Source organism: Neofelis nebulosa, chromosome 16, assembly GCF_028018385.1.
Source record: "Neofelis nebulosa isolate mNeoNeb1 chromosome 16, mNeoNeb1.pri, whole genome shotgun sequence".
Classification (NCBI taxonomy): Eukaryota; Metazoa; Chordata; class Mammalia; order Carnivora; family Felidae; genus Neofelis; species Neofelis nebulosa.
The window spans coordinates 55,949,360-55,977,066 of NC_080797.1; the positions used below are offsets into that span (position 1 = coordinate 55,949,360).

The window sequence follows — 27,707 nt, forward strand, 5'->3', positions numbered from 1 at the left end:
AGGCATCTTGCGGTGGGCTCTTCCAGTGACCTGAGGCGATGAGCACATCAACGATCACACCACACGCGGTCTCCGGCTCGCAGAAAACAAGCGGGTGCACACAGACACTGTTCTGTGTGGTGGAGGTGAGAAGCATGGGGGGAGGCCAAGCTGCAGCCCTCCAGCCTGAATGTGGTTGAAACTATAAAACAGTTGTCACGGTTAGTACCCCTGACCTGGTGAAATGCACAGGAGGTGACGGGGAGAGGAGGGGGAGGTGTAGAATAGAATCACACAGAACCAACCAGAGCCAGACCCAAAGCAAGGGCAAGGTGCAGCAGAAAGGGTCCTGGATAGGGGCTGGAATCCAGCCTCCAGCTGGGCAAGTCCTCCATGTTGCCCTACAGACCCTCCAACAGCACTGCCGGAGCAGCTCCCCCAGGCAGCGCCCTGTGGAGACAGGGCTGAGGGAGCAGCTACCTGGCTCCTGTGAGGAAACTGGGATTTGTATTTGTAAACAAGGACACAGGAGGGATGCAGCCAGGGAGCAACTCTCCAATTTGCCGATGGAAATAATCAAAGGAAATGACTTGGCCTCAGGCTTCCCTGGGATTCCCTGCTTTGGACATTTTTTTTTTTTTAAAGCAGCCAGAAAAACCAGAGCTGTGCCCTGCACCCCCCCCCCCCAAACACACACACATGGTTGTGTTGTGAGGGGAATTCCAGGTCTGAGAAAAACTTTGGAATCCAGAGGGAATGAGGTTTCACTTTCTTTGCCTGCCTTTGGTTTCCTAACATCACCGTCGCCGTGTGAAGCTGGGCAAGCAGCCAGCTGAGCTCAGGGAAAGAGGGAATGAAAGAGGAAAAGGGAGACTGGGCCAGGAGGGGGAGGGAGAGCTGTGCTAGGCAGAAGACAGCGTGTGTCTAGCTGTAGCGAGGAATGTGCTCACATGCAAGGAGGAGTGGGGGCTGATGACAACCAGCTCCGTGGACTCGAGAGGCCCGTCAATGAGCCTGTTGGGTCTGTGAACCTCATTCATGCAAAATCAGGTGTGTGTGTCTGCTTAGGCCTCCACATGTTTATGGAAAGCATTCACAGCTCTCACCAGATTCTTTGAACATTTTTTTAAATGTTGATTCATTTTTTTTAAATGTTTGTTTATTTTTAAGAGAGAGACAGAGCGCGAGCTGGGGAGGGGCAGAGAGAGGGAGGGAGACAGAATCCAAAGCAGACTCCAGGCTCTGAGCTGTCAGCACAGAGCCCAATGCGGGGCTCAAACCCATGAACCGTGAGATCATGACCTGAGCCGAAGTCGGACACAACCAACTGAGCCACCCAGGCACCCCTAATGTTTATGTTTATTCATTTTTCAGAGAGAGAGAGAGAGAGAGAGCACCCGCACACACATACACACACATACACACGAGTTGGGGAGGGGCAGAGAGCGAGGGAAACAGAATACGAAGCAGGCTCCAGACTCTGAGCCGTCAGCACAGAGCCTGAGGCAGGGCTCCAACCCATGAACCATGAGATCATGACCTGAGCTGAAGTCGGACACTTAACCGACTGAGCCACCCCGGCGCCCCACTCACCAGATTCTTAAAGGGCCCCATCGCCCAACACAGTTTGGAACCAATCTTTCACTTCACACATGAAGAAACTGAGGCCCAGAGAAGGTAAGCAATCTGCTCGAGGTCGGCCCTGATTAGCAACAGCACTGTGTGTGAATCTAGCAATCCGACTCTAAAGAGCACAGGTACTCACTTAAGATGCTACAAGAGGTTATTAAGACTAAACCAGCATGAATTCAGCGTCTATCACGTCCTAGAGTTTGGTGGAAGGCAGGGGGAGAATACAAAAATGACTAGAAATCAAAAATCGTAAGATGTTACTGTGTCCAGGGAGTTAAGAAAAGACCAGTGCCAAGGTGACTTACAATAAAGGAGGATATTTTTACTTGTTATTTTCACACACACAGACACACACACACAGACACACACACACACACACACACACACTCCAGAGGGCAGGTGTTTGACTTGCTCACCATGCTGTCTGCAGCATCTACAACAGTGCCTGGCTCACAGCAGTTCACAGGAACAGTTTACAGGTGAAGAAGGACTGACTGAGCAGGTGTAGACCAGACATACCGGCGGAAGGTGGGGGAAGGGCAGAGAGGGCTTCATGATGTTTGTATCTCACCTTACAGTCTCCTAAGCACGTCCACAGTCATTACTCTCCTTGATCCTCTCAACCACCCGTGTGTGGGTTACACAGACAGGCGTCCCTAGTTTTCAGGAACATGAAATGCTGGGTGAATCATAAGGATAGTTGCCATTCGTTGAATACGCACCCTGCACCAAGTACCACACCATTTACTTTCCGTAGGCACTTTGATTTCCTCATGGAATCAGTACCTCAGAACCAAAGAATATACTGATTCCATGAGTCCAGATGTGATTTTGCACAGGAGGTAGTGAGGGGTAGAAATAGAATTGTAATTAAGGTCTTCCCCCTCTCTGGTCCCCACAATCCACTGGAACCACCAAAAGGAAAGAAACATACTCCTGACATACACAGTGCCTATTCCTGCTCAGCAACACAACACCCCACCCACCCACCCATTCCCACTACCTTTTACACACAAACACACACACACACACACACACACACACAACCAGAAAGGGTCATCAGGATATAAAGATGAGGATCATATTAGTCCATCTCTGGTTTCCCCTCACTTCTTACCTCAGCTAGTGTCCCAACTCAGCATATTTGGTATCCAGGAAAATACTTAGCTTTCTTCCTCAAAAAGGGAAACTGAGATCAGAAAAAGGAAACAGAAATGGAACTCACATGGAAAAACTGAACCTTAGCAGAAGTTTTAGGATTTCTCTAGAAATAGTGCAGTGTGATAGAAAGTCTAAGACTTGGGTTCAATGTCGAGTTCTACCACTTCAGACTATGTGACCTTAAGCACGTCACTTAACCTCTCTAAGCCTCCATTGACCCATCTGCTTCAAAATACACAGTTTCTGTGATAAAGCTCACTAATCATATCACTTGGGAGCCTGATCTACACTTTAAAAAGCCTGAAGTATAGAATATCCCAAAGGGACTGCCATTTTCTTACTCTTAATAATAACCTGATAATAATAGCTAATGTTATCAAGTACTTAATGTGTCAGGCATTGTACTAAGAGCTTTACAAGCATGAACACATTTATGGGAACTTAACTGTCTCAACAGCTGTGGAAGGGACCATAATTATCATCCCTGGTTTATAGATGAGGAAACTAAAGCCAGAGAGATAACGTAATTTGCCAAAGACTGTCTAAAAAATGGGAAAAATACCAAAGCCCCTGCTCTTGGCCACCAGGCTACACAGCCCCCCCCCCCCCCACCACATGTTTGGTAACTAAGGGAACTATGTGAGGGGAACAATTAAAACAGGCAGACCAGGGGCGCCTGGGTGGCTTGGTCGGTTAAGCGTCCGACTTTGGCTCAGGTCATGATCTCACGGTCCGTGAGTTCGAGCCCCGCGTCGGGCTCTGTGCTGACAGCTCAGAGCCTGGAGCCTGTTTCAGATTCTGTGTCTCCCCCTCTCTCTGCTCCTCCCCTGTTCATGCTCTCTCTCTGTCTCAAAAATAAATAAACATTAAAAAAATTTTTAAAAAAACAAACAAGCAGACCATTTGTATGTAGATAGATGAATGTTTCCAAAGTACTTGCAATGGGTTTCTTTAAATGAGATGGCCACATTTTTCAAAACTGTGTTTCTATTATAACCTAGTTCATGAGTCATGAGGAAGGAAGGAGAGGCTTCCTATGACAAGCTTAGAGTAGCACCTGGCACCAACTTGGGATGCAGTAACTGTTAGTGGCCTGATATGAGTCAGTGGAAAAGACTGGAGTCTGGTCATCAGAAGCACCCAGGTTCAATCCCACTAATCAGCCATGTGACTTTGAGGACCTTAATGACCTCTTCTATAAAATGAGAATAACCACCCTTCCTCAAAGTCACTGTGAGGAAGAAATGAGGTAAGGTCATTCCCTTTTGGGTGATTCAGTCACCCTCAGATACCAAGTTACATATGTCACAAGAGCTAGCAAGAAAACATTCTAGAAGATTGCATTTCTTAAGTTACACTTTTTTAAAATGTGTTTGCTTTTGTCATTGTTTATAGACAATTTTCTCTTAGATAATTCAGATGTCAACTTGTCACTATTCTGAATTATCCAAATTAGGAATTGATGAAGATTTACTCTACCCAAGTCTTTGGAATGGAGTAAGGACCCTGTCTCTAATCAAGACCACTTCATGGATTCAGTTCAAGAATGCCCCCCCCCCCCCAACCACTAAGATTTTCACGTAAGCAGTACTGAGTAGGCAGAGCACTGACGCAGGAACCAGGGCACCCAGGTTCTGATCCCATCGTTCATTGGCTGTGTGTTCTTAGCAAGTTACTTCTCCTCCCCTCTGCAATTGAAGAACATGGAAGAAATAATCCCTAGGGTCCTCTGCAGCTTTCAAATTCTGTAACTTTTGTACCGAAGAAGACCTTAGGAACGAGATGGGATCCCAGAATTTACAGATGAATGTCTTCATCTGTAAAATGGGGGAAATGGGCACAATGAGAGTAAATGAGTTGACACCTGTAAAGCCTTTAGAATAGTGGCTAGCTTCCTTTGGGGCTATATGTCAGAGAACCCTCCCCTTCCCAATCAAGCACTTTATAAATAACACCCTTCCATGGATGAGAGGGGAAATACAGATCTGTAATGCAAGAGCAATTAACTTTGAAAGCAACCAAATAAACACCCAGTTGTTTCAAATCCGTCCTAACTGCCCTCTTCTGACCCCAAGGAAGCAGTGTCCTGACCTCTGATGAGGATCCCTACCCTAGAAGAGGAAGCTGAGGATGCCATCAAAGAAAGAGGTTTTCCACCACAAATGCCTATACTAGCTCTTCTGGTCGGCAAATGGAGGTTTGCCCTGGAGGGCGGTTCTGGAGGAACCGATGAGCTCACTCTGGATCAGAGACAGTGAGGAGAAGAGAGAGCGAGCCTCAAATTTCCGGAGCCTATTTCAGTTTACTTTTCCGTTTTGTGCAATTTCACTTATGATATCAACCAGTGTGTGGCTACTGTTTTGGAAACTCCCCGTGGGGTGGTGCCCCCTCTACTGGCCTGACTATAAAAGGCCAGTCTGAGCTGCAGAGAATCCCTGCAGAGGATTCTGAGACAGCGGGTGGATCTCCCGCAGCCTCCACCCAGAAAGAACCATGAAGGTCTCCCCAGCTGCCTTTGCAGTCCTCCTCACTGCTGCCGCTTTCTGCGCTCCTGCCTCTGCATCCCCATGTAAGTCAAGTCCTGACCACTGCAGCCCCTGGGGCCAGACCTTTAGATTGGCCCAGACTTTGCCCTCTTTTCAACTGCAGTATTTATGCTGTCTGAACCCTATGATTTACATTCCTATATACTGCTTTACACAGTAAAGGATCTATTGTCCCTGATAGATCTCTAAGCCACTTCATGGCAGGGACCCTCTGCTCAACTTTTCCGTCCTCAAGGTCTACATCCAAGACCTTCGAGTGCTGAGTGTGGACTGATGCCAGAGGTATAAGCAGTCAGAGGTAGCCTAAACTGACCTCAAAACACAGCTAACTCATGCCTATCACCAGCAGGGTTTCTAAGAAACTTCTAAGCATTAGTAAAACCTTCCTGGGACAGTCATATTGTCCCCATTTCATAGATGGAAAAAGTGGGACTTGGGAGAGGATTTTTTAAAAATCTGGTACGGATCAATTATTAGGCTGATTGTTCTATATACCACATAATTTAATATTTGAGGCTACTATTGGAGTGGCTGAGCTTGACTTACAGATGGGGAAACAGAGGCCCAGAGGAGTTAAGTAACTTGCCTGAGGTCACACAGCTACGAAGTGGGGAAACTGGTGTTCAAATCCAGTTCTACCTGGCCCTTAAACACTCCTACTCTACTGGGAAATGGCAACTGACCCTTTCCAGGGTCATCCTGAATTAACGGACCAAGAAAAAGTCCTCCTTCTCTGTTCAGAGCCCTTTTTACCATGCCTCAGCCAGAAGCTCCCAGGATGCAATACATATGTTCAGGCCCCTCTTAGGGGTTGAGGCTGAGCCATGAAGTGTGAGTTTTGGAAACCTCCCTCTACCCCACCGTAGCTCTCAAAGAAAGCAACTTGTGAATCCATTGAGGGTCCCAGGAGGGCAAGAATAAGGGCAAAGTTCCCAAGACAAGCCAGGAGGAAGCCCAGCATGTCCGCAGAACTGAAGGCAGGGGGTTATGGTGCAGAGGGAGGGGTCCAAGCAAGACTCAAGGATTAGATAAGGGATTGCAGAGATCTTCTCAGTTCTCTGTTGGAATCCCCACTCTGCTACTATGTGCCCATGGCCAAGTGACCGTAGCTCTCCAAGCCTCAGTTTCAACCAAAGGAGGGTAAAAGTCTATCCAAGATAACGTACCCAGCACAATACCCCATGTGCAACAGCAATGAACACAAGGGTCTCCTTTCTTTCTCCTCCCAGATGCCTCGGACACCACCCCCTGTTGCTTTGCCTACCTCTCCCACCCACTGCCGCTCACCCACCTCCAGGAGTATTTCTACACCAGCAGCAAGTGTTCCATGCCAGCAGTCGTGTGAGTCTCAGCCCTGTGGACCCTCTGGGGGGAGTGGGGGGTGAGGAAGGGACACCTTTTGTCCCACAGCCAGTCCCCCACAGGAGCCCTCTAAGAGGATGCCCTATCCGCTCCCACCCATCCTCCAGCTGCCCAAATAGCCATAGCTCCTCCCTCTGAGGCTTCAGACCCCCCCTTGCTATCACACAGAATTAGACAAGGGGTCCCCAGGGGATCCTCCCCACTCTGATGCCCTGGATCAGGTCTCTGATCCTTAGAGACGTGACTTTTACTTTAACGTGATCTACAATGTTCCTGCGTGGAGAAAAGATCAATGTGGCCATCCCTCTCCAATTAAGAACCCCACATTCCCCCATATCTCACACCCAATCAAGTCCACCTACAACCTCAGAGGATCTAGGGAGGAGAGGTCAGAGGTCAGGATCCTAGTTAGAGTGTATTTAAAAAAAAATTATAAGTTGGTGAAGAAATAATGACATGAGATTCTCCTTTTTTTTTTAATTTTTTAAAAAAAAATTTTTTAATGTTTATTTATTTTTGAGACAGAGAGAGACAGAGCATGAACAGGGGAGGGTCAGAGAAAGAGGGAGACACAGAATCTGAAACAGGCTCCGGGCTCCGAGCTGTCAGCACAGAGCCCGACGCGGGGCTCGAACTCACGGACCGCGAGATCATGACCTGGGCTGAAGTCAGACGCTCAACTGACTGAGCCACCCAGGCGCCCCGAGATTTTCCTTTAAATGAAAACTAATACATTTAAAAAAAGCTAATCCCTACCACCTAGAAGTGCCTGCTGTGTATCAGATGTCTTTGTGTGTTCTCTCTCTATTTCATGGTAACAACTCTGTTAGGTATGCATAATTTTCTCCATGTTTCAGACAATGAAACTGAGACCCAGGGAGGTTTGGGGACTTGCCCAAGGTTGCAAAGTAAGTGAGGGATAGAGACCGTCTTTGGAGCCTCCTCTTTCTACTATAGAAAGGTCAATAGTTGCTTTTGAAATTTAAGATGAGGGGCGCCTGGGTGGCTCAGTCAGTTAAGTGTCTGACTCTTGATTTCGGCTCCAGTTCGGCTCCAGTTCCAGTTATCACAGTTCGTAAGTTCAAGCCCCACATCAGGCTCTGTGCTGACCATGCAAAGCCTGCTTGGGATTCTCTCTCTCCCTCTCTCTCTGCCCCTCCCCCACTTGTACCTTCTCTCTCTCTCTCTCAACATAAATACATAAAGTAAAAAAAAAAAAGAGATTTAAGATAATAGAGACTTAAAGAACGCAAATGGGGCAATCATGAACTTTCCTATATAACAGTGAAGTTTTTTAATCCAAAAACTCCTGGGACACTTGCAAAACTATGGGTATTCAGCATTGCCTTTAGTTCTGCTGCATCCTTTGAAGTCAGTGGTAATATTTAGCACTACTAATTTTATTTCTGAAGGCAAATATTTTTCAAAAGAAAACAATCCTTCTTTGAGCACCTGTTATGGGCAGCTAGAGATTAATAAAGCACCATCGCTGCCCTCATGGGACTCAGTCTAATCCGAGGCAAAGACAGATGCAAAATGACTAGAGCAACCCTGAATAAAAACATTACAAAAGGAGAGCAGGAGCACATCCAACCTTGGGGTTGGAAGAAGGGACAAGTTTGCTGCAGAAGGTGCTGTTTGAGAAAAGCCTGAGGGACTGGGTACACTAGGCAGAGCGAATGTCGCCAAGACTCTCCTTTGGTTGACGCAGCATCCCTGTGTAGGAAAGCACTGGGACCTTGAGTGTCAGCACAATTATGCCAAAGCATCAGATTGAGTGTGAAGTGAGCTGGAAAGTCAGGTCCAGATAAGAAGCTGTTATGCTCATCCACACGAGCAGTACTGAGGCTGAACGGGACATGAAGGGAAGGGAAGGAGACAAGGGCTGAGTCGGCAAGCCCCGCCAGGTGATGTAAGGTCAGGAGCAAGGATGACAGGGGGGTTAAGGGTGACATGAAGGTTTTGACCCAGATGGCTGGAGAAGTGTGGAGCCCCCTGAAGTCTCAAGGAAGAGCTGTTTAAAGAGGAAAGAGCCAAGGTGGCAGCACAAAAACCCTGTGGCGATGTCCAGCACGGAGTGTGAGAAGGGGGGTTGGGAACTAGGAAACAGTGCTGGCACTAGAGATAGGGCTTTTTTTTTTTTTATTTTTAAAAAATGTTTATTTTTGAGAGAGAGAGACAGAGTGCAAGTGGGGGAGGGGCAGAGAAAGATGGAGACACATGGGGCCTGAACCCATGAACCTTGAAATCATGACCTGAGCTGAAGTCGGACACTCAACCGACTGAGCCACCCAGTCACCCCGGAATTTTTTTATATAGGAGGAAAGGGTCTCTTGATACTAGAGTGGCAATCTATAGCAGAGTCTTGGTGAGCACTGGCTCCAGAGCTAGTCAGTCTTTGTTAGAGTCCCAGCTCTGCCCCTAGGCAGTTGCAGGAGCTTGCATCCATCAGTTAACCTCTCTGAGCCTCCATTTCTTCATCTGCAAAGTGGAGTGAAATAGGAGTTCTTCCCTCACTGGGTCAAAGTGAGGATAATGAAATGAAAAATGATATTAGAATATTCCCTGGCACACAGTTGTACCTGATATGTGTTAACTGTTCTTCCTCCTCCAAATATATGATTATATACATAGAAGTGACAAGTAAAACTTGATGAGTGAATGCAATTCATTCACTAACTCATTCAATAAACATCCATTAAGCCCTAGGCCCAGCGACCTGGGGCGGAAAAAACATAGAGGGGCGCCAGGGTGGCTCAGTTGGTTAAGCGTCTGACTCTTCAACTCAGGTCATGATCTCAAGGTTTGTGGCGTTCAGGGCCCATATTGGACTCTGTGATGATGGTGCAGAGCCTGCTTTGGGATTCCCTCTCTCTCCCTCCCTCTCTGCCCCTCCCCTACTCATGTTTGCTCTCTCTCTCTCAAAATAAATAAACATTAAAAAAAAAAAAACAGGGCACCTGGGTGGCTCAGTCGGTTAAGTGTCGGATGCCAGCTCAGGTCATGAGCTCACAGTTCATGAGTTTGAGCCCTGCATTGGGCTCTCCACTGTCAGCACAGAGACCACCTCAGATCCTCTGTCTCCCTCTCTCTCTGTCCCTCCCCCACTCTCTCTCAAAAATAAATAAAAACATTAAACACACACACAGAAAAGGGCAGCAATTTTGAGAACATCTGTTCTCAACGGGCAGGTGAAGGCAGTTGCTCCCAAGAGAACAAGCAGAAAGGCAGGAGGGAAATCAGGCAAGTAGGGGGTCCCCAAAATGGGGGCAGGGAGAGAAGCTTGGCCAGGAGGAGTTGTTCTTCAGTCTCACATTCTTTAGGAGGAAACGGAGGCCTGAGAAACAAACCCTCACCCCAGATATTTGTTTCCTGCACTTTTGATTTCCTGGCCACAGGCTAAGGGGGCTGAGGCCAGAGGATAGCAAGTCTACAGGATTTCCTGTCTGACTTCTGGCTGAACAACGGCAGGGTCTTGGTCTGGCTCCCTCAGCACCCAAATCAGAAAACAAACACTAGGAGGCACGAGAGCCCACAATATTCTGTTCCCCACCCCGCCTCTGCACACTAGAGCGGAAGAAAGAGAGATGGTCAAGGGGCTCTGAGTCTCAGAAAAGGAGAGGCAGCTTCCTTGAGAGCAAGCACTATCCAGGACAGAACCTAAAAAGACACCAAGAAATCCTCGTTCCCACCAGACAACCTAAGCCTTCACTTTGAAAACATTTGGCCTCATAATGTTTGGAGAAAGGTCCAAGTAGACAGGGCTGGCCCAAAAGGAACATGTTAATTGGCACAGCACCGCTATCCAGGCCACGGTTTCCACCCCTGCACCCCTCCCCTGCTCCCCATAGAACCAGTATCCCAGCAAACAGATGAGACAGGCAGCTGGACCAAGCCCCAGCCCCACAGGCTTTGATACCTCCAACGCATGCTGTCAATACCTGTAGAGATAAGGCCTCTCGCATGCTATCAACACCTGCAGAGATAAGGCCTCTCGCTCTCAGAGGCCTCTGCATTCTGGCCAGTTAACTGGTAGAAGTGCTTTGACTCTGGCAATATCCGGGGACCTTCAACCTCTGTGAGCACGATGCCCAGTACAAGGACCTTTGGTGTCATGTTGGTCTGATCCATCCTAAAGAAGAGGTCCCATAACATTCCAATAATAATACATGTGTGGTATTCCAAAACTCCCACACACTAAGTTTCATGACAACAGTGCAAAGTAGGAATTATCTCTACTTATATATTTTTAAGTTTATTTATTTATTTGGCGGCGGGGAGGGAGAGAGAGAATCCCAAGCAGGCTCTGCGCTATCAGCATAGAACCCAACTCAGGGTTCAATCTCATAAACTGTGAGATCATGACCTGAGCCAATATCAAGAGTCTGACGCTTAACTGACTATGCCACCCAGGTGCCCCTCTCTATGTATTTTAGAGGTAAACAAATAGATTCAGAGGCCTTAAGTTATTTGCCAGGTTAAGTGGTAAAATCCAGACTCAGGTTCATGTCCTTTCATTCACCCCCACATGCGGAGATGTACTCATTTGTTGAGTATCTACCCTGTGCCACACACTGTGTTATCTAAAGAAAAATCACATGTTTACCACTTCTTATGTCTCACCTACTCAACCGTCACTCAGTTCCTAGAAGACACCTCTTTGCTCTACATCTAGAGCACCCAGCACAGGGTCTGAGACAAAGAAGTTCAGAGAAAAGGCTAGTGGTTGACCAGCTCAACCCTGGACCCCTCAGACTCCATATCCCCTTAGCTCTCCAGGCTGCATATGTTTGTGTGGGAGTTAAAATGCACACAGATATGCTTCTGGCTTGGAGCCATATGACCCAAGAGAAAAGGAAACATCCTTTCCTTAAAAGCTACAAATCCAATCTCATGGAGCTTCAAGAATGCTCCACCCCAGTACCATTATCCCCAAACCTGGCTGTCCGGGTGCTGACCAGGTTTCATCCTGTTCTCTTCTCCCACAGCTTTGTCACCCGGAGGAAGCGCCAGGTGTGTGCCAACCCACAGAAGAAATGGGTGCGGGACTACATCAACTCTTTGGAGATGAACTAGGATGGAGGGCGCCTAGAACCTGAACTTGTGCAAAGTTTCCTGCTGCTTCTTGTTTATGTCCTAACTAGCTTGGGAAAGCCCCCACCCACCCCTACTCCCACTCCCTCCTGGGAGGGTGCATATTCCACCACTAAGCAGCAGTTATAAAAGCCTCCTCCATCTAAAGTTTCCAAGAGTTCCTGAGACTCTGCCTTACGCGCAGAAAGTCTCTTGGCTCTGAGCTGCAGGCTGCAGCTCTGCCATCAGAAAGGAAGTCAGCATGTCTCTGGAGGCGAAGAAGGGAGAAAGACTGGGCTTCCTGTGGCCAAATCTCCCCTCGCAGCCCCTTCGCTGCGAAGGGCTGACTGGCAAATGTGAGAAATCAGCTTTCCATTAAAATTCTCGTCGCAGTTACCAAGCAGGCTCCTGGTTTGATTTTCAACATTTGACACTGAATTTAGTGGCCATGTCTTTTAGTGACTTTTAACACACTTTTTTTGTCTTCAAGTATTTCTTTCTTAGGAGTTCAGATCAAATCTTTGTAGAATATTTCATAGTTTGGATCTGCCTGACCGTTTCCTCATAATTAGATCCAGGTTAAACATTTTGAGCGGGGACACCGCATGGGTGCCGCTGTCTTAGTCCAGCACATCAGGGTACATGTCAGCTTACTGGTGGTCATGTGGAGTCTCATGGGCTTACTGGTGGTGATGCTGAGTCTGATGGCCTGGCGGCTCATGTTTTCTTGCCATAGCCAGCTCCCTGCTGTGTGCCAGGCACTATGCCAGGCATGGGGGCGGTTGCAGAGGGGTGGAGAGTGGAGAGGTGAATGAGCCACAAGCCACAATCTTTACCTTTAGGCAGATTAAATGTATGATACACACCTAAAAGGAAGCAATTGTTCAAAAGGCTGTGGTCACACTGGGGTGGCGGTGGTGGAGGGGAAGGATACCACTGAAGGAGGTGAGGAGGGGGGCCCAGGCAGACAAAAGAGACTTCAGAGATGAGATAACCTTTAAATGAAATTGGAAAGATTGGAGGAACAGTTTAGCAGGTAGGAAAGGAAAGGACTTGCAGGTAGAGCGAACAACATATGCAAAAGTAGGAGGTCTGGAAGGCAGCTCGTCATGACACAGACAAAAGCCCAGTCTCTTGCTGCCAAGGAGGGAGGTGCGTATATAAAAGGGGCTTTCCCGTTCCTGCCATTTTCCTGGTGACTAGTCCTAAGAACCACCCCTGACCCTCACATGGGCTGATATGAGCTTGACAGTTCACCAAATGCTTTGACTCTCCTTCGCATTTATGCCTCACCTCAGCCCCTCTGACTCCCAGATAGACATGACTTTCCAGCTTTTCAGATGAGGAAACTGAAGCTCCTAGAGGTAAAGTGACTGGCTCAAGGCCACAGCCGTTAGATGCCAAGGGTTGGGGGCGGAGCTGGAGAATGGAACCGGAGTCTTCCATTTACCTAGGAGACCTGGTTGCTCAAAACATTCAGAAGCTTCTACCCACAGAAGCCCCGACTCCTCACCAATCCCTCTTGTGCCACAGAGGACAGGTCTCCCCCAGCTGTTCCCCCACATTCTCAACAGCCCTGTACTGCCCTGTCTGGGCTCCCTCTGGCCCTGCCAGGAGAAGAAGACGATGGCCTACGAAATATCAGCTGACATCCTTGACATCGCCATGTCGATGTTCAAGTACCCATGGCTGGAGTACCCAGAGAGGACCAAAGGTGAGGCTAGAATACAGACAGGAACAGAGTCAAGGTGGGGCCTGAAAAGAAAAGCTCTCTGGCTCTCTCTCCCAGACACAGGTCTGGTGAGTTCAACAAATCCACAGGAAGGGTCAGGGCAGGCCACTGGACACTTTGATGGCTCCCCACAGCCTTCAAAGTAAGTCACCAGGGCCCTCGAAGATGGGACATCTGTGTGTCCCCCCAGCCTCTGCTCACCTCTCTGTGCCCTGCTGTCTGCCCAATTCCCCACCTCCCAGTCTTTGAAAGAATTTGTTCCCTGAACCTAACACTCTTCCCCCTTATCTATCTGGCTACCCCCTATGTGGATTAAAGACTGAGCCTGTGTATGATCGCCTCTGGAAAACCTTCCCTGATCCCCACAGCCAGAGTAGGGGGGCCTTCATCTGTACCACCTGTGCCTGTATCTTCACATTTTTCTCCCTTTGTTAGTTACTAGTAAACAGTTGTCTCACCAGCTAGACCAGTGGTTCTCAAAGTGTGTTCCCAGGACAAACAGCATCAGTATCTTGTTAGAAATGCAAATTCTCAGCCCCCACTCCAGATCTACTGAAACTATACTCAGACTGAGTGCCAGAAATTGATTTTAACAAGCTCCCCAGTTGATTCTAGGCACACTCAAGGTTGAGAACCACTGAACAAGACTGCTGTTTTTCACCATCAGCTGTACATTAGAATCCTCTGGGGAGGGGTACCTGGGTGGCTCAGTCGGTTAAGCTTCAACTCTTGGTTTCGGCTCAGTTCATGATCTCACAGTTCGTGAGTTTGAGCCCTGCATCAGGCTCTGCACTGTTGGGATTCTCTCTCTCTCTCTCTCTCCCTCTCTCTCTCTCTCTCTCTCTCTCTCCCTCCCTCCCTCCCTCCCTCCCTCCCTTTCTCTCTGCCCCTCTGCAACTTGTGTTCTCTCCCTCTCAAAATAAATAAATAAATATTAAAGGAAAAAACAATCCTCTGGGGAACTCTCTAAAATACCTAAGCCCTATCCCCAGAGAATCAAATTCAATTAGTCTAGCATAGGGCCGAAGCAGGTTAAAAGTTCCCCCCAATAATTCTAATACACAGTGTTCACTAAATGCTGAATAAGTGAATGCCTAAAAGGGTGATTCCTAGCCCACCATTTGTACCACAGAACTCAGAAAAGCCATGGCTCCTGTTCGCCTGCCCTTGTCCCGCTACCAGGTAAGACCCCTAACTTTTGCCACCCTGGGAACTTTGTTGAAGTAGGAGGGTCAGCAGATGGTCCCTTTTCATTAAGGCCAGTTCACAGAACCCTTATACACTCACCCCTGGGGCTTCCACTAACTCTGTGTGACATTGGACAAGACACTTTCCCTCCCTGAGTCTCAGGAGCTTCCTCTGTCACAGGCTCCCTGTCCTGCTCCATTTGTAGAGTTGCTACAACATATTATCTGTAAGGCCTGGGCTATGCAGGCAGTGCTTAATAATGAGTCATCATTATTCATTAACACAGGGATCCTCATAGTTAGAGTTGCCAAATAAAATACAGGATGCCCAACTAAATTTGAATTTCAGATAAACAATGAATACTTTTTTAATACAAATATGTCCCAAATAGGGTATCCAATACCTAAAATCTAAATTTAACTGGACGTCCTGTTTTTCATTTGCTTGGTTTTCACTAAATCTGACAACCCTGCTCATTGTGAATCAATACTACACTTTCTGAAAAAATGGCAAAGATTTGACAATCTTCACTATGATCTTCTCAATCACCAAACTGAAAACCACTGGCTGAAGCCCCTCTTCTTTGTTGCTCAAAGAACTGACTCTGAGGAAGACTGGAGAAGAAATAGGAATGAATCCAAGACAAATCTGCAGAGAAAGCCCCTGACCTACACACAACCCTTCACTACAATCAGAGCTACAGTTTCACAACCATTTAAGAGATAGATTTTTTTAAGTTTATTTATTTTGTGAGAGAACATGTGCATGAGTGGGGGAAGGGCAGAGAGAGGGAGAAAGAGAGAGAATCCCAAGCAGGCTCCATGCTGTCAGCATTGGAGTCCAACACGGGACTCGATCTCATGAACCCTAACATCGTGACCTGAGCCAAAACTAAGAATCGGGCACTTAACTGAGCCACCCAGGTGCCCCTAAGAGATAGAGTATTTAAAGAAATTCTGCTTTTCCAATGACACTGTTAAATTCCATGAGAGCAGGGTAGCACCTGCTTCCCTGCTTCCCCAGCACCTAGGACAATGCTTGGCACTTAGCAGGTGCTCAGTAAGTACCTGCTGCATGCCTGAATGAAGGAGCAGTAGCCTGTCTTTTCCCCTCTTAACTCCACATCTGCCTCGCCCCTTGCCTTTCCCATCTCCTTGCCCTGATGGCCTTCTCAAAGTGCTCTGAGATCCTCAAATAACCAAACTGTGTACTAAGACTGGTTTACAGATCAACAATGGCTTCACAATCTTTATCCCATTTGTCCTTTGCAACAACGGGTACAGAGAGAACAAGGATTATTAGCTCCACTCTGCAGATGAGAAGACTGAGATCTTGGTGGGTGAAGTAACTTGCCCAAGTCACACAGGGTAGGGGTAGGAAGTCCCGGACTCTAGCTCAGATGAGAGACTGAAGGGTGTCTCTCTTACCTAGTCCCTTTTTTTTTTAATGTTTATATATTTTAAGAGAACGAGAAGGGGAGGGGCAATGAGAGAGGGAGAGAATCCCAAGCAGACCCCTGACTGTCAGCACAGAGGCCTACATGCGGCTTGATCCCATGAACCATGAGATCATGACCTGAGCCGAAATCAAGAGTCGGGATGCTTAACTGACTGAGCCATCCAGGCATCCCACCTAGTCCCTTCTTATCCTGGTCCTTTTCCTGGCTGAGGAACACCCCCCTGCCACTGTTGTGCCACTCACACCCCCCAGATGCCAAAGGAGGAGTTTCCCCCTAGCCCAGAGTGCTGGAGGCAGCACCCAAGCAAGCCACTTTCAGTGCCTTACTGCTACTTCAAGAAGCCTGAGGTCTACACACACTGGCACACCCTATATGATAAGCGACAAGAACGGGAGGCCGAGAAGATGCTGCGGAAAATGAGAGATCACCCTAGGTGTGTTTTGACCTTTCCTATTCTCCACACCCTCCACAATTTCTGGAAAAGAGAAGGAGAAGGTAGGAGTGGGAGAGGGGGTGGGGCAAGCCCAGCTTATAGATCCCAGAGAGGACCCTGGGATAGGAGGAGGCTCATCCGTCTTCCTCTGGTCCCATCTCTGAGCTGGGCTGAGGATCAAGGGCAGAGGAGAGTTTGTGAAGTAGGAGGGAGGGAACAAGGGGTCCAAGGCCAGCCTGTGCAATTTCTCACACAGGCAACTCAAAGAGGGCACCCCCATCCAAAAATTCCATCTCCCTATGAGCAAGCTGACTATACAATCTCAGATGGGATCCAAGCCCTCAGACCCTGCTGGGGACCCCCTGAAGTGGCAAAGATTAAAGGTCAGGGACCACGGTGGGAGGGAGAATGGGGAGACTCCCTTTGTGGGTGTCCTTACCTTGGGCTCACATTATCCTTCAGCCCTCAGTCCCTGCCTGCAAAATGGAGGGAGGAAAGGAAAAGGGACTGGATTGGATGAGCACCTGTTTGAAGTTCTACAACTATATTTATCCCTTTCTTCCTTTCCACTGGCTCCCTTGGATGGGCAGGAACTCACAAAAAGCCTGGAATCTCCCAGAGAGCCTGAGCAATTCTATGCAGCACAGGTGAGAGGTGGCAAGGGTGGTGGAGCATAGTCACAGGAGCTAGCTGAGCTGGGGAGGAGAAAGATGCTTGGGGGAAGAAGTGAGGGAGGGAGGAAGTATTCCAAGGCAAAACTCCAGCTGTATCCAAAGGACAGTAACTCATAGGGGTGCTGCCTGAGGGCTCTTCCCTTTTCTCCACCCCTGTTCCTGCAGGCTCTGGGGTGCCTGGGCGTCAGTGAGCAGTTTGTCATGGAGGCACTATGGCAGGTGGTGAGTCTGAGGACACATGAAGCTCATGAGAGGAGGAACAGGGTCTGAGGTGTGCAGAGCACGGGCACATGGGCACAGACAAGGCTTGCCAGAGTGCAACGATGCTGGGTCAGATGCAGTGAGGAGAGCTGCCAGTGTGCAGCATGCACTATCTCATGCCCTTGGCTTCTCTGAAGGACAGCTTGATGGGGATGGAAGAACGTGAAGGTCCCCTTTGTCTAACAGAAAGACCCTCAACTGAAAAGCCAGGAAAGAACTTGGACTGAGTTCATTCTCTACCTTAACTGATTTAATCCCCCGTGTTTATATGCCAATTTATAATGGGGAACATGCTTTCTTGTCCATATTCTCATTTAAATCTTACAAATTAGGAATAGGTGGTAGTATCTGCACTTTTCTAAAGATAAATGGAAGCTCTGAGAGTCCAGGTGACTTGCCCAAGGCCACATGGCTACTAGATACCGGATAGGGATTTGAACGAAAGTCTTACTCCCAAGTTGTGTTCCTTCCATTGCACCGCCCTGCCTGTACTCTATGTTTGAGCATAGACAGGTCACCCTCTAGACTTGGTCTCCTCATTTGTAAATGAAAAGTTGAGATGATTCTGAAAGCTCTGACATTCCATCAACTTATGGCATGTTTCCACCACCTGCCTCTTAAATCAGGCCCAAACCGGTTCAGAGAAAGTGAAGTCTGAGGCCTGTCGAAGCCTGGCCCTCCTGGGTGAGTATGTCCTCTCCCTGGGGCAGGTGAGGGGGGTGGGGAGAAGTAGGGAAAGGTGAGAAAGGAAGCAGAGGAGCTCCTTTCCCCTTTGAGTAAGGAAAGTCACTTCAGCCTAGCACTGTGGGCAGAGAGAGGAAAGTGGGGTGAAAAGAGAGAAGAGACTGGAGGGAGAGAGAGAGCCCCTGGAACTGCAGCCATGCATGAGTGTCCTGAGAAGATGGGTAACACCTCAGGACCTAGTACTTAGGACTTCTGTCTTGAGGGCACAGTCGAGTCAAATGAATCCTGGCAGAGAAGAACAGTCCCTGAGGCTCTGCCCTGACCTGAGGACCCTCCCTGTCCAAGGTTGCCTGAATAAGCACGTGATCCAGGTTCTCATCACACAGTTGAAGGGGCAAAATGAGGAGGAAAGGATGGATTCTCTGACACGGCTACGAGTGGCTCTCAACTCCCAGGCTGCTGTCCCCAAAGACAAGGTGACTGGGAGGAGAGTCAGTAACTGGGGCAAGGTAATTGATGGTGTTGGCTGGGGTTGGGTCAGGGAGAAGGAAACCCGGCTCCTAGCCTTGATGGGAGAAGACACTGTCTTTGTGGAGTTCCCTGTGGAATAGCTTCCCTGCACAGAAGCACTGGCATAGCCACTTCGTGGTCACACGAGCTCTGACAAGCCAGCTTTCAGAGCCGCAGTTTGTCCATTTCTAAACTCTTGACGTAACTACACTCATCGTGATGAGCACTGAGTAATGTACAGAATTGCTGAATCACTATATTGTACACCTGAAACCAACATAAAAATTAATGGATTAGGGGTGCCTGGGTGGCTCAGTCAGTTGAGCATCTGACTCTTGATTTTGGCTCAGATCATGATCCCGGGGTCGTGGGATGGAGCCCTGTGTCCTGCGCTGTGCTGAGTGTGGAGCCTGCTTGGGATTCTCCCTCTCTCCCTCTGCCCCTCTCCCTAGCTTGCACTCTCACCCTCTTTCTAAAACTAAAAACCAATAATGGATTAAACCAATAAATAAAATGAAGATAGTAATTATAACAATGTTGGGAAGACTAAATGCAATGTAGGTGAAGCATCTAGTTCAACGCCTGTGCTTTTTAAGTGGTAATCATTATCCTTAAAAACCTACTAAAGAAAAAACCTCTCTCAAGAGGGGAAAGGGATCAAGAGTCTGCTGACACTAATCAAATTTTTTCCCCTTTTAGGATCCTCTTACTTTGATCCCATCACTGTTCCACGTGAAGTAGAATTCATCATCCATCCATTTACTCAACAAATATATATTAAACAGCTATCACATGCCAGGCACTGTCCTAGGCCCTTGAGATACATCAGTGAACTAAACAGGCTAAGATCCCCTGCTCTTGTGGAGCTTACCTTCTAGTCGAGGAGATATTTAATAACCAATAAACTTAATTATATAGTATGTTACAGGTAACCAGTGCAGTGGAAAAATTATATAGCAGGGTGAGGATGATCAGGAATGCCAAATGGGGACAGGAACAGGTCGTAGTTTTAAACCCAGAAGGGAGGGAAGGCCTCATTTAGAAGGGGTCATCTGAGCAAAGACATAAAGAGGGTCAAGGCGTTAGCCTTGCAGGTTATCTGAAAGAAGGCATTCCTGGCAGAAGGACCAATCAATGCAGAGACCCTGAGGCAGGAGCGTGCTTGGATGATTAAGGGACAGCAAGGAGGCCAGTGTGGCTGAAGTGGAGTGGGAATAAAGAAAGCAGTAGGAAATGAAGATATGTCAAAGTAGTAAACAGGAGACTCAATTATACTAGATCTAGATCTACTAGATCCACTAGACTAGATCATACTAGGCCATTGCTTTCTGGACGACTTTAGTATTTGGGCTTTTTACTCTGAGTGAAGTAAGAAGCCATTACACATTTTGAGCAAAGCAGTGACATGATCTAGCTTACATTTCAAAAGGTTCACTATGACTGCTGTTCTGAGAAATATGGGGAGGTGGGGGTGGGGTGTCAGGTGTAAGCAGAAAGACCAATTAGGGGCTACTAAAGCAATCCTGGTGAGATATAATGGTGGCGTGGACCACGGTGGTTGCAGTGGGGCTAGTAAAATTCTGACAGGTAGAATGTGAACTATAAAAGACAGTGAGGAAACAAGGATGAAGCCAAGGTTTTGGGCCTAGCAGCTGAAGGATGGAGTTGTTATCGACTAAGATGGAGAAAGCTGCAGGTGGAACAGGTTTGAAGGTAATATCGGAAGTCCTGTTTTGGACAAGTTATGTTTGAGATGTCTATTGGACCTCCAAGGGAGACAGCAGGTAAACAGTTGTATGTACAATTTGGAGTTTAGAAGTCTGAACTAGAGAAAGGAATTTATAAGTTGTTGGCATACAGACAGCATTTAATGTCATTCAATTAGATGAGGTCAGTAGAACCAAGAATCAAGTCTAGGGGCATCCCAACATTAAGAGCTCAGGGAGAAGAGGAAGAACCAGCAAATAATGATAGGTGGCCAATAGGTAGGAAGACAACTCAAGAGTCTTGAGATTCTGAAAATCAAGTGAAAAACATATATCAAGGAAACAAATCAACTGTATCAAATAATATAAGGACTGAGAATCAATACACAGATTAACTATGCAGGAATCCTTGAATATCTAAACAAGAACAATTTTGGTGGGGGTGGGTATAGGTCTGACATAATGAGTTTAAGAGTGAACGGGAGGAAAGAAATTAGAGATGGCAAGAATGGACAATTTTCCAAATGTTGTTGGAAAGGGCTGTAGTTGGTACTGGGGGTGGATTTTAGAAAAAAGAAAAATAACAGCATGTTTCTATTCTAAGGGATAATGATCCAGTAGTCAGAAAAATGATAATTTTGAAGGGAGAAGAAAGAGTTGTGCACAAATGTTCTTGATTTGGTGAGAAGAGATGAAATCTAACACACAAGTAGAGAGATTGACTTTAGATAGATGGTCAGAGTACCCAGTAGTAAGAGAAGGGGAAGAACATATAGGTGCAGGTGTTGAAGGTTGGATAGAAATGGTGGTTAGGTGTCTTTGGAACTTCTTTTCTAGTTGCTTTTATTTGCTCAATAAAGAAACAAGGTCATCAGCTGAGAATAAGAACAGAGGAAGAAGTGTTAGAGGTTCCAAAAGGACAGGGTGTGAATCAGGAGAGGGAAAAAGACTTGCCCAAGGAAAAACAGTATGGTTACTAGGTAGGACTAAGGGTCTACGTGAGGTTTGTGTTCATACGTTTAAAGCAAGATCAGCCATCATGACTGTGGGCTTTTCTCCAGAAAGTACAGGCACAAAGTGGGAAGTTGACTACAATGAAGCAAGAAGAGGTAAAGGAGTTGAGTGAGGCAGAGAAGTGACTATAATAGGACCATGAAGTTTAAGCTGGGTAGAGAGTGAAGAAAATGAGCAATAAAAAGGTGCTCAGTGAATTGTTAATCCTTGTGGAGTCCAACAATTACTGGCATCAGGAAGTTAGCTGGAAAGATAAGCGGTGATGGTCAGAGAATGGGATCCATAAAATGGAGATCATGGAGAAGCCGTAGTAATGGGTAATGATAAAAACCTGAGAATTAGGGGCTGACACAGAATGAAGGACAAGGTTATTGGATAGCAGGAGTAGGATCAATGGCATGTATATTTTTTAAATGTCAGGAATTAAGACAGCAGAAGTGTTAAAGAGAATGACATCCATCCATCCAGGATGGATGTCATAGAGAAATGAAGGGATATGACCTAGGAGCATGTGGATGACAGCAAAAATAAGGGGACATGGGTAAATTAATCTGATGACATGAGATTCATTTTAGGGAGGAAGAAGAATGCTCTGGAAGTAAGAGTGAACTGCCCTCTTAACAATGTCTGGATGAAGATATAGTTCCCCTGCCTATTTCACTTCTTGTCTCCCTCAGAGAACTCAAGTCGGGGATGAAGAGAAGTTGGTGCCTGTTCTGCAGATGCTGATAAAGAAGTCATCGAATGAAGCAGCTGTGGAGGCAGCCTTGTGCTTGGGTTTCCTGAGGCCCTGCAGCAAAATAGCCCAAGAGTTCTTGCTGCAATGCCTAAGCCAAGGGTCCAAAACCCAGCGGATGAAGGTGTGAGGGGCAGAAGGCTGGACTCCCTGGGGAGTGCTGGGGAACCAAAGGCCAGTGCTGACTTTGGCACAGTTTGGACCCCGTCATACTCAACCAAAGAAGCTTCAGCAGGGAACACTGTGGGGTCCTCTGTGTGTCTGTGAATATGTATATACATGAGTATGGGGTCACGTAGACATGAGCATACATGCATATGTCTGTGTATGTTTGATTTGAAATAGTGTTCATTTTAAATGTGCACATATGTGGGGCTCCTGGGTGGCTCAGTCGGTTAAGCGTCCGACTTCGGCTCAGGTCATGATCTCACAGTTCATGAGTTCGAGCCCCGTGTCGGGCTCTGTGCTGACAGCTTGGAGCCTGGAGCCTGCTTCACATTCTGTGTCTCCCTCTCTCTCTGCCCCTTCCCTGCTCATGCTCTGTCTCTGTCTCAAAAATAAATAAAAACATTAAAAAAAAAATGTGCACATATGTGCACACATGAACTCATGCTCTCACTCAAGAGGCCAAGAGGCAGGAGAATGGACCCCAACTGTTCCCTGTGAGTTTTAGGCTCAGCCCTCAAGCCTACCTGGCCATCCAGATGCCTCTTAGCCCCTGTACACCCCATCCCACCTGCCTCCCCCCCACAGGCACTTAGGATGCTGGTCAAGATGATGCATGTACACTCAGCCACAGTCATCAGGGCCATCCTAGACCAGTTGTGCTCTTCTAGTGTCCTGGAGGTAAGGTCTAAGGCTACCTAGCACCCTTCCTTCTCCAGCAATAGGATGGGAATGATGAAGAGGGATGATGAAGAGTCTATCCTTCATACTTCCCCATCTCTGCCCTTAGCACCGCTTTGAAGCCACCCAGATGCTCAAGACCATTGGACTGGAAAAGATCCAGGCACAAGGGCTGGAGGGATTCACATTTGACCTGCTCTGGAGGAAGACTTACAATGAACCTTTCCTTGTGAGACCAAAGCTCCCAAGCCCAGGCAACCCAAACCCGTCTCCTCTCCCTTCTCTGAAGACCTCCCTGACTTGGCTCCCATCACACTGCCCCAAAACGTATCACATTCACTCTAACGCATTCCCTGTTCCCCTAATGCAGCCCATGTTTTCAAGCCACCTTGCCTTTGCAAGGGAGGCAGTTCTCTCAGCATAATGACAAGTCAACCCTCCCTCCCTCTGCAAGGTGAAAACTATCTCATGCTATTATTCACTCCCTCCCTCCTCCTGCCTGTTATAATACCATTGCTGCTGCAAGGCCAGTCCAAACACCTCCTATGGAAAGCTTTCCCAAATCACCTCCACCAGAATCAACCCTGCATTCCTCTGTGTTCCTTTGCTTTTATCTCTATTGTACCTTGTTACAGAACCAGCCACAGAACTTCCAAAGCCATTTTTCTGAAATGTAAATCAGATTGTGTCTCACCTCTGCATAAAATTTTTCAGTAGCTCCCCAGTGCCCTCAGAATGGCTTACACTGCCCTTCACCACCCAAGGCCTGCTCACCTCTCTAGCTTCAGCTTTCCCCACTCCCACTCACGGCCACACACCAGCTATGCTTAAGATCACCCTGTCCTGGTTTATACCTGCTATCTCAGTGTAACACCTCAGAGTGCCCCACCCTGAAGAGTCTCAGTGTGGTCACCTAGCTACGCTGAACTCCTTTTTGTTTCCTAACCTCTCTGTGCTCTCTTGCCTCTAAGCTTTTGTACATGCCTTCCTCTCTGCCCCAAAATCTCCCACCCCCACCCTTCTACTGGTTAACTCCCATCCACCTTTCAGGCTGCAGCTGAGGCATTGCTTCCTCCAGAACATCTTGCTGGTACCCAGACTGAGGAGGCCCTATTTTCACCCTATACTTAGCTCATTTGTAACACTTACCACAGTAGTGTACATGTCTACTCACCCGCATGCTTCCCCTACCAGACCTCAAGGCAAGGACCATACATAGCACAAGGTAAAGGTTTGTGAGCACTTAAAGGCACACTCCTGCATTCCTTTTCTCTACTGTCCCACCTTAATCCTTCTTCAGGCTATGAGAAAGGCTGTGGCTGAAACTGTGGAAGAGCTGAAGATGAAGCCTACAATGATGAACCTGGTGGAGGCGTGAGTGGCTCAAGCTGGCAGAAAGGGGCACAGGGTCAGAGAGAGCTGAGAATCTGATCCCAGTTCTCTTGCCTGTGCCCCTGGCCAAGTTACTTTGACCCCTGGGATTTTCATTGGCAAAGGGTACTGCTAACACCTATCACTCAGGGCTGCTATAAAATATAAAACATAAAAGCTCGTATTAAGATGAGGACATGAAAGGGACCTGTAAAAGGTAGAGTTCTGGGGGCACCTGGGTGGCTCAGTCAGCTGAGCTTCCGACTTCGGCTCAGGTCATGATGTCATGGTCTGTGAGTTTGAGCCCTGCGTCGGGCTCTGTGCTGACAGCTCAGAGCCTGGAGCCTGCTTCAGATTCTGTGTCTCCCTCTCTCTCTGACCCTCCCCCACTCATGCTCTGTCTCTGTCTCAAAAATAAATAAACATTAAAAAATAAAAATAAAAAAATAAAAAGGTAGAATTCTGGACAGATGCAAGTCCTAATTGTCATTTGGTACCTCTTGGCAAATTGTAGTATCTGCCTTTCCCTTCCCAGCCCCTTTCCTAACCCAAGAAACAAGAGGGAGAAATTGATGTAATCAGCATCACTCTCTGGCCTTGTGCTCGATTCACTCTGGGCTGTCAGAAGAAACAACCAGCCCTCCTCCTCCTACCCTCTAACTGGATAACACATTCACTTCCTTCCACACAGGCAACTAATGAACTCAAATGCCACTGCCCGCCAGGAAGCAGTCATCTCTTTGGTAAGGCCAGCCCTGCTTCTCTGACCAGATGTATTGATGGCAAGGGGAGTAGGCAATTGAGGGCAATTACTTCAGGGAAGAAAGGACTGTAAAGTTTGGGGAGGTTTGGTGGTTTATATTAGAATTCCAGCCCTACCACGAATTCAGCAATGACCTTTTCTTCAGGATTGGAAGTAGGTGGGATAAGGGACAGGAGATGGGTATGAGAGGCATTGCTTAGGTATTGCAGAAATTGTCTTGACTCTTTCTGGTGAACAGTATGTACTAGAACCCAATGCGGTGGCCCCAAAAGGGAAGGAAAGGGATACACCTCAGCTGGGAAGCCACAGCTCCCCCTCTCTCCAGGCCAGATGACAGGGTCATCATGGAGACTAGAATGGAAAAGAGCACAGATGGGGCATCTTCCTAGGCTGACTACTTAGGCACATTCTGCCTCTGCCAGGGCGTCCTGGGGATCCACAAACCACAAGTGTTCCACTTGCTGTTGGACATGCTAGATGCGGAAAAGAGCCAGGCTGTGAAGAACAGTGTAAGGCATTCCTGCCCACCTCTTCCTCTTCTCTACCCTTCCTCCAAGCCTCTCCCATCCATCCTTACCACTTGCTCTTTGTCAGGAGGGAGGAAAGGGAATAAGCCCTCACACACTATACCTTGACTTCATTCCGTGGGACCCCAGTGGCCTGTGGCCAGAGCACCCCCTCACTGGGACACCCCCTCCCCTCCCAGCCTTAGCCTGAAGTTTCAATGCAGAGGACCTTTGTTTCAATGCAGCTACAAGAAACATTAACTCTCCTGGCCTCAAGTGATCCTTGGATCCAAAACAAGCTAAAGAACAAGGTTATCTTTGTATATGAAGCACCTAAGACCAATAAGGAGGCAGAGCCTACAAGGTTCCAGAAAGACCCTGAGAACCTAGAAGAGTTAAATATCCAAGACTTTCAACTAGCACAGCTGAACCCCTTGTTTATTGCAAAGTCCAGAGCCACATCAGACCAACAGAAAAAGCTGAGTGCCCAGAGAGAGTCTGCCTTCTATCTCACTTCTACCTTCCCAACATGTTTCTCTAAACCAAAACACAAGGCACAGGCCACAGGGCCCTGGGTGCCAGGGATCAAGAAGCAGCTCCAGATCCTTGCTAAAACCTCTAAATAGGTCAGTTCTTTGGGCCTAGCCCCCATTCTCTTCCTGAGGTTACTTCTCAGGTTCCCCTGGGAAAACAACCTATACTTATCTTCCATGAATAAATGAGTGTCACTCTACCTACCACTGCTGTTCCTTTTGTCAGAGGCTACACTGAAACTCCTGTCTCCACACTCTTGGTTATGTGTTATTTTTCATTTGTTTCAACCGTTTATTTATTTTTGAGACAGAGCATCAGCCGGGGAGGGGCAGAGAGAGGAGAGACAGAATCCAAAGCAGGCTCCAGGCTCTGAGCTGTCAGCACAGAGCCCGACCCAGAGCTCGAACCCATGAACCGTGAGATCATGATCTGAGCCAAATGATCTCAGATGCTCAACCGACTGAGCCACCCAGGCGCCCTGAGTATTAATTCACTCAGTCACATGTCCTTCTCAAAAAGGCAAAGAGAAGACAGAGACAGAGCTGTTCCAATGGCCAGTCTGCCTCTCTAAATCAAGCCCTTGTCTATACCCAGAATTTGATGAGCTTCTGCCCAGAATGGGCTGCAAACAGGAAAAATAGAAAATCTTGCAAAGCTGGACTCTTGGGCCATTTCCTCTTACTAAATTGCCCCCTAACCATTTCCCAGTGGTTAGGAGATAATGAGGCTATAATCAAGACCAGCCATCTTCTCTGTCTCTTCTCCTACACTTGCTTTCTGCCTTCCTCAGAGCCATTCCCTGTGACAGACTCTCTCTACTCTTGAAAACTGCTTCAGTTTCTCCCTTATTTGTACTAAAGGCTTCAGTTTCCCTTTACCAATAGGACCTGCCACACCAATCCCAACAACCTACAAAAGGAAAAGCCCAGGAGTGAGTGGGTGGCTCAGTTGGTTAAGCATCCGACTTGATTTCAGTTCACGTCATGATCCCGGGATCTGTCAGCGCAGAACCTGCTTGGGATTCTTTCTCCCTCTCCCTCAAAATAAATAAATTAACGTTAAAAAAAAAACAAAACAAAAAAAGGAAAAGTTCAGACTTTGGAGTCAGACAAATCTGAAATTGAATCCTAGGGTCCAGGGTCCATCACTTACTTGATCTTTGACTTTGGACAAGTTAATCTATTTCTTCGCCTATAATAAAATGAGAATAATCCATACTACTTGAGAGCTCCTATTAGGAGCAAACAATAATATAAAGCCCAATAGAGTGCCTAGCATCACACAGTAAGCCCTCAAATTGAGCGTTTCTCTCTTCTCCTCTCTTCAGTGTTACCATGTGTGCCTGTGACCACTGGAGGTTAAAAATGTCCTGCCACCCCTATATCCTCCCCAATCTTATTGAAGTGACCTAATGTGAGGTCAAGTTCTTCCCATCAAGCAGAGAAAGGTCGAAGTAAAACAGATGCTCCTTTCCATTCCCCACACTCCAGGTTCTAGAGTGGTCTGGTTATTCTGAATCCAACATGGTATGTTTCAT

The 27,707-nt window shown here is 47.4% G+C and overlaps 2 protein-coding genes across 2 annotated transcripts; both read left to right on the top strand.

The window, feature by feature from the left end:
• Positions 1-5,183: 5,183 nt before the first annotated feature.
• On the top strand, positions 5,184-11,916 carry CCL5 (C-C motif chemokine ligand 5). The gene is made up of 3 exons (XM_058703401.1): positions 5,184-5,341; positions 6,548-6,659; positions 11,669-11,916. Exons 1-3 carry the CDS (start codon positions 5,266-5,268, stop codon positions 11,754-11,756), a joined length of 276 nt encoding a protein of 91 aa, XP_058559384.1. The 5' UTR covers positions 5,184-5,265; the 3' UTR covers positions 11,757-11,916.
• Positions 11,917-13,368: 1,452 nt separating this feature from the next.
• On the top strand, positions 13,369-26,369 carry HEATR9 (HEAT repeat containing 9). The gene is made up of 15 exons (XM_058703399.1): positions 13,369-13,467; positions 14,618-14,667; positions 16,384-16,565; positions 16,822-16,948; positions 17,156-17,212; positions 17,405-17,461; positions 18,127-18,184; positions 18,530-18,693; positions 22,092-22,274; positions 22,904-22,996; positions 23,106-23,225; positions 24,297-24,370; positions 25,059-25,110; positions 25,553-25,639; positions 25,882-26,369. Exons 1-15 carry the CDS (start codon positions 13,380-13,382, stop codon positions 26,260-26,262), a joined length of 1,773 nt encoding a protein of 590 aa, XP_058559382.1. The 5' UTR covers positions 13,369-13,379; the 3' UTR covers positions 26,263-26,369.
• The last annotated feature ends 1,338 nt before the right edge of the window (positions 26,370-27,707 follow it).

Excerpts from the sequence above, each read along its gene's own strand:
- CCL5 (XM_058703401.1), top strand. The coding sequence starts at position 5,266 with ATGAAGGTCTCCCCAGCTGCCTTTGCAGTCCTCCTCACTGCTGCCGCT. Across the intron at positions 5,342-6,547 it reads TCCTGCCTCTGCATCCCCAT|ATGCCTCGGACACCACCCCC; the intron begins GTAAGTCAAGTC and ends TTCTCCTCCCAG. Across the intron at positions 6,660-11,668 it reads TGTTCCATGCCAGCAGTCGT|CTTTGTCACCCGGAGGAAGC; the intron begins GTGAGTCTCAGC and ends CTTCTCCCACAG.
- HEATR9 (XM_058703399.1), top strand. The coding sequence starts at position 13,380 with ATGGCCTACGAAATATCAGCTGACATCCTTGACATCGCCATGTCGATG. Across the intron at positions 13,468-14,617 it reads GTACCCAGAGAGGACCAAAG|AACTCAGAAAAGCCATGGCT; the intron begins GTGAGGCTAGAA and ends TTTGTACCACAG. Across the intron at positions 17,213-17,404 it reads AGCAATTCTATGCAGCACAG|GCTCTGGGGTGCCTGGGCGT; the intron begins GTGAGAGGTGGC and ends CTGTTCCTGCAG.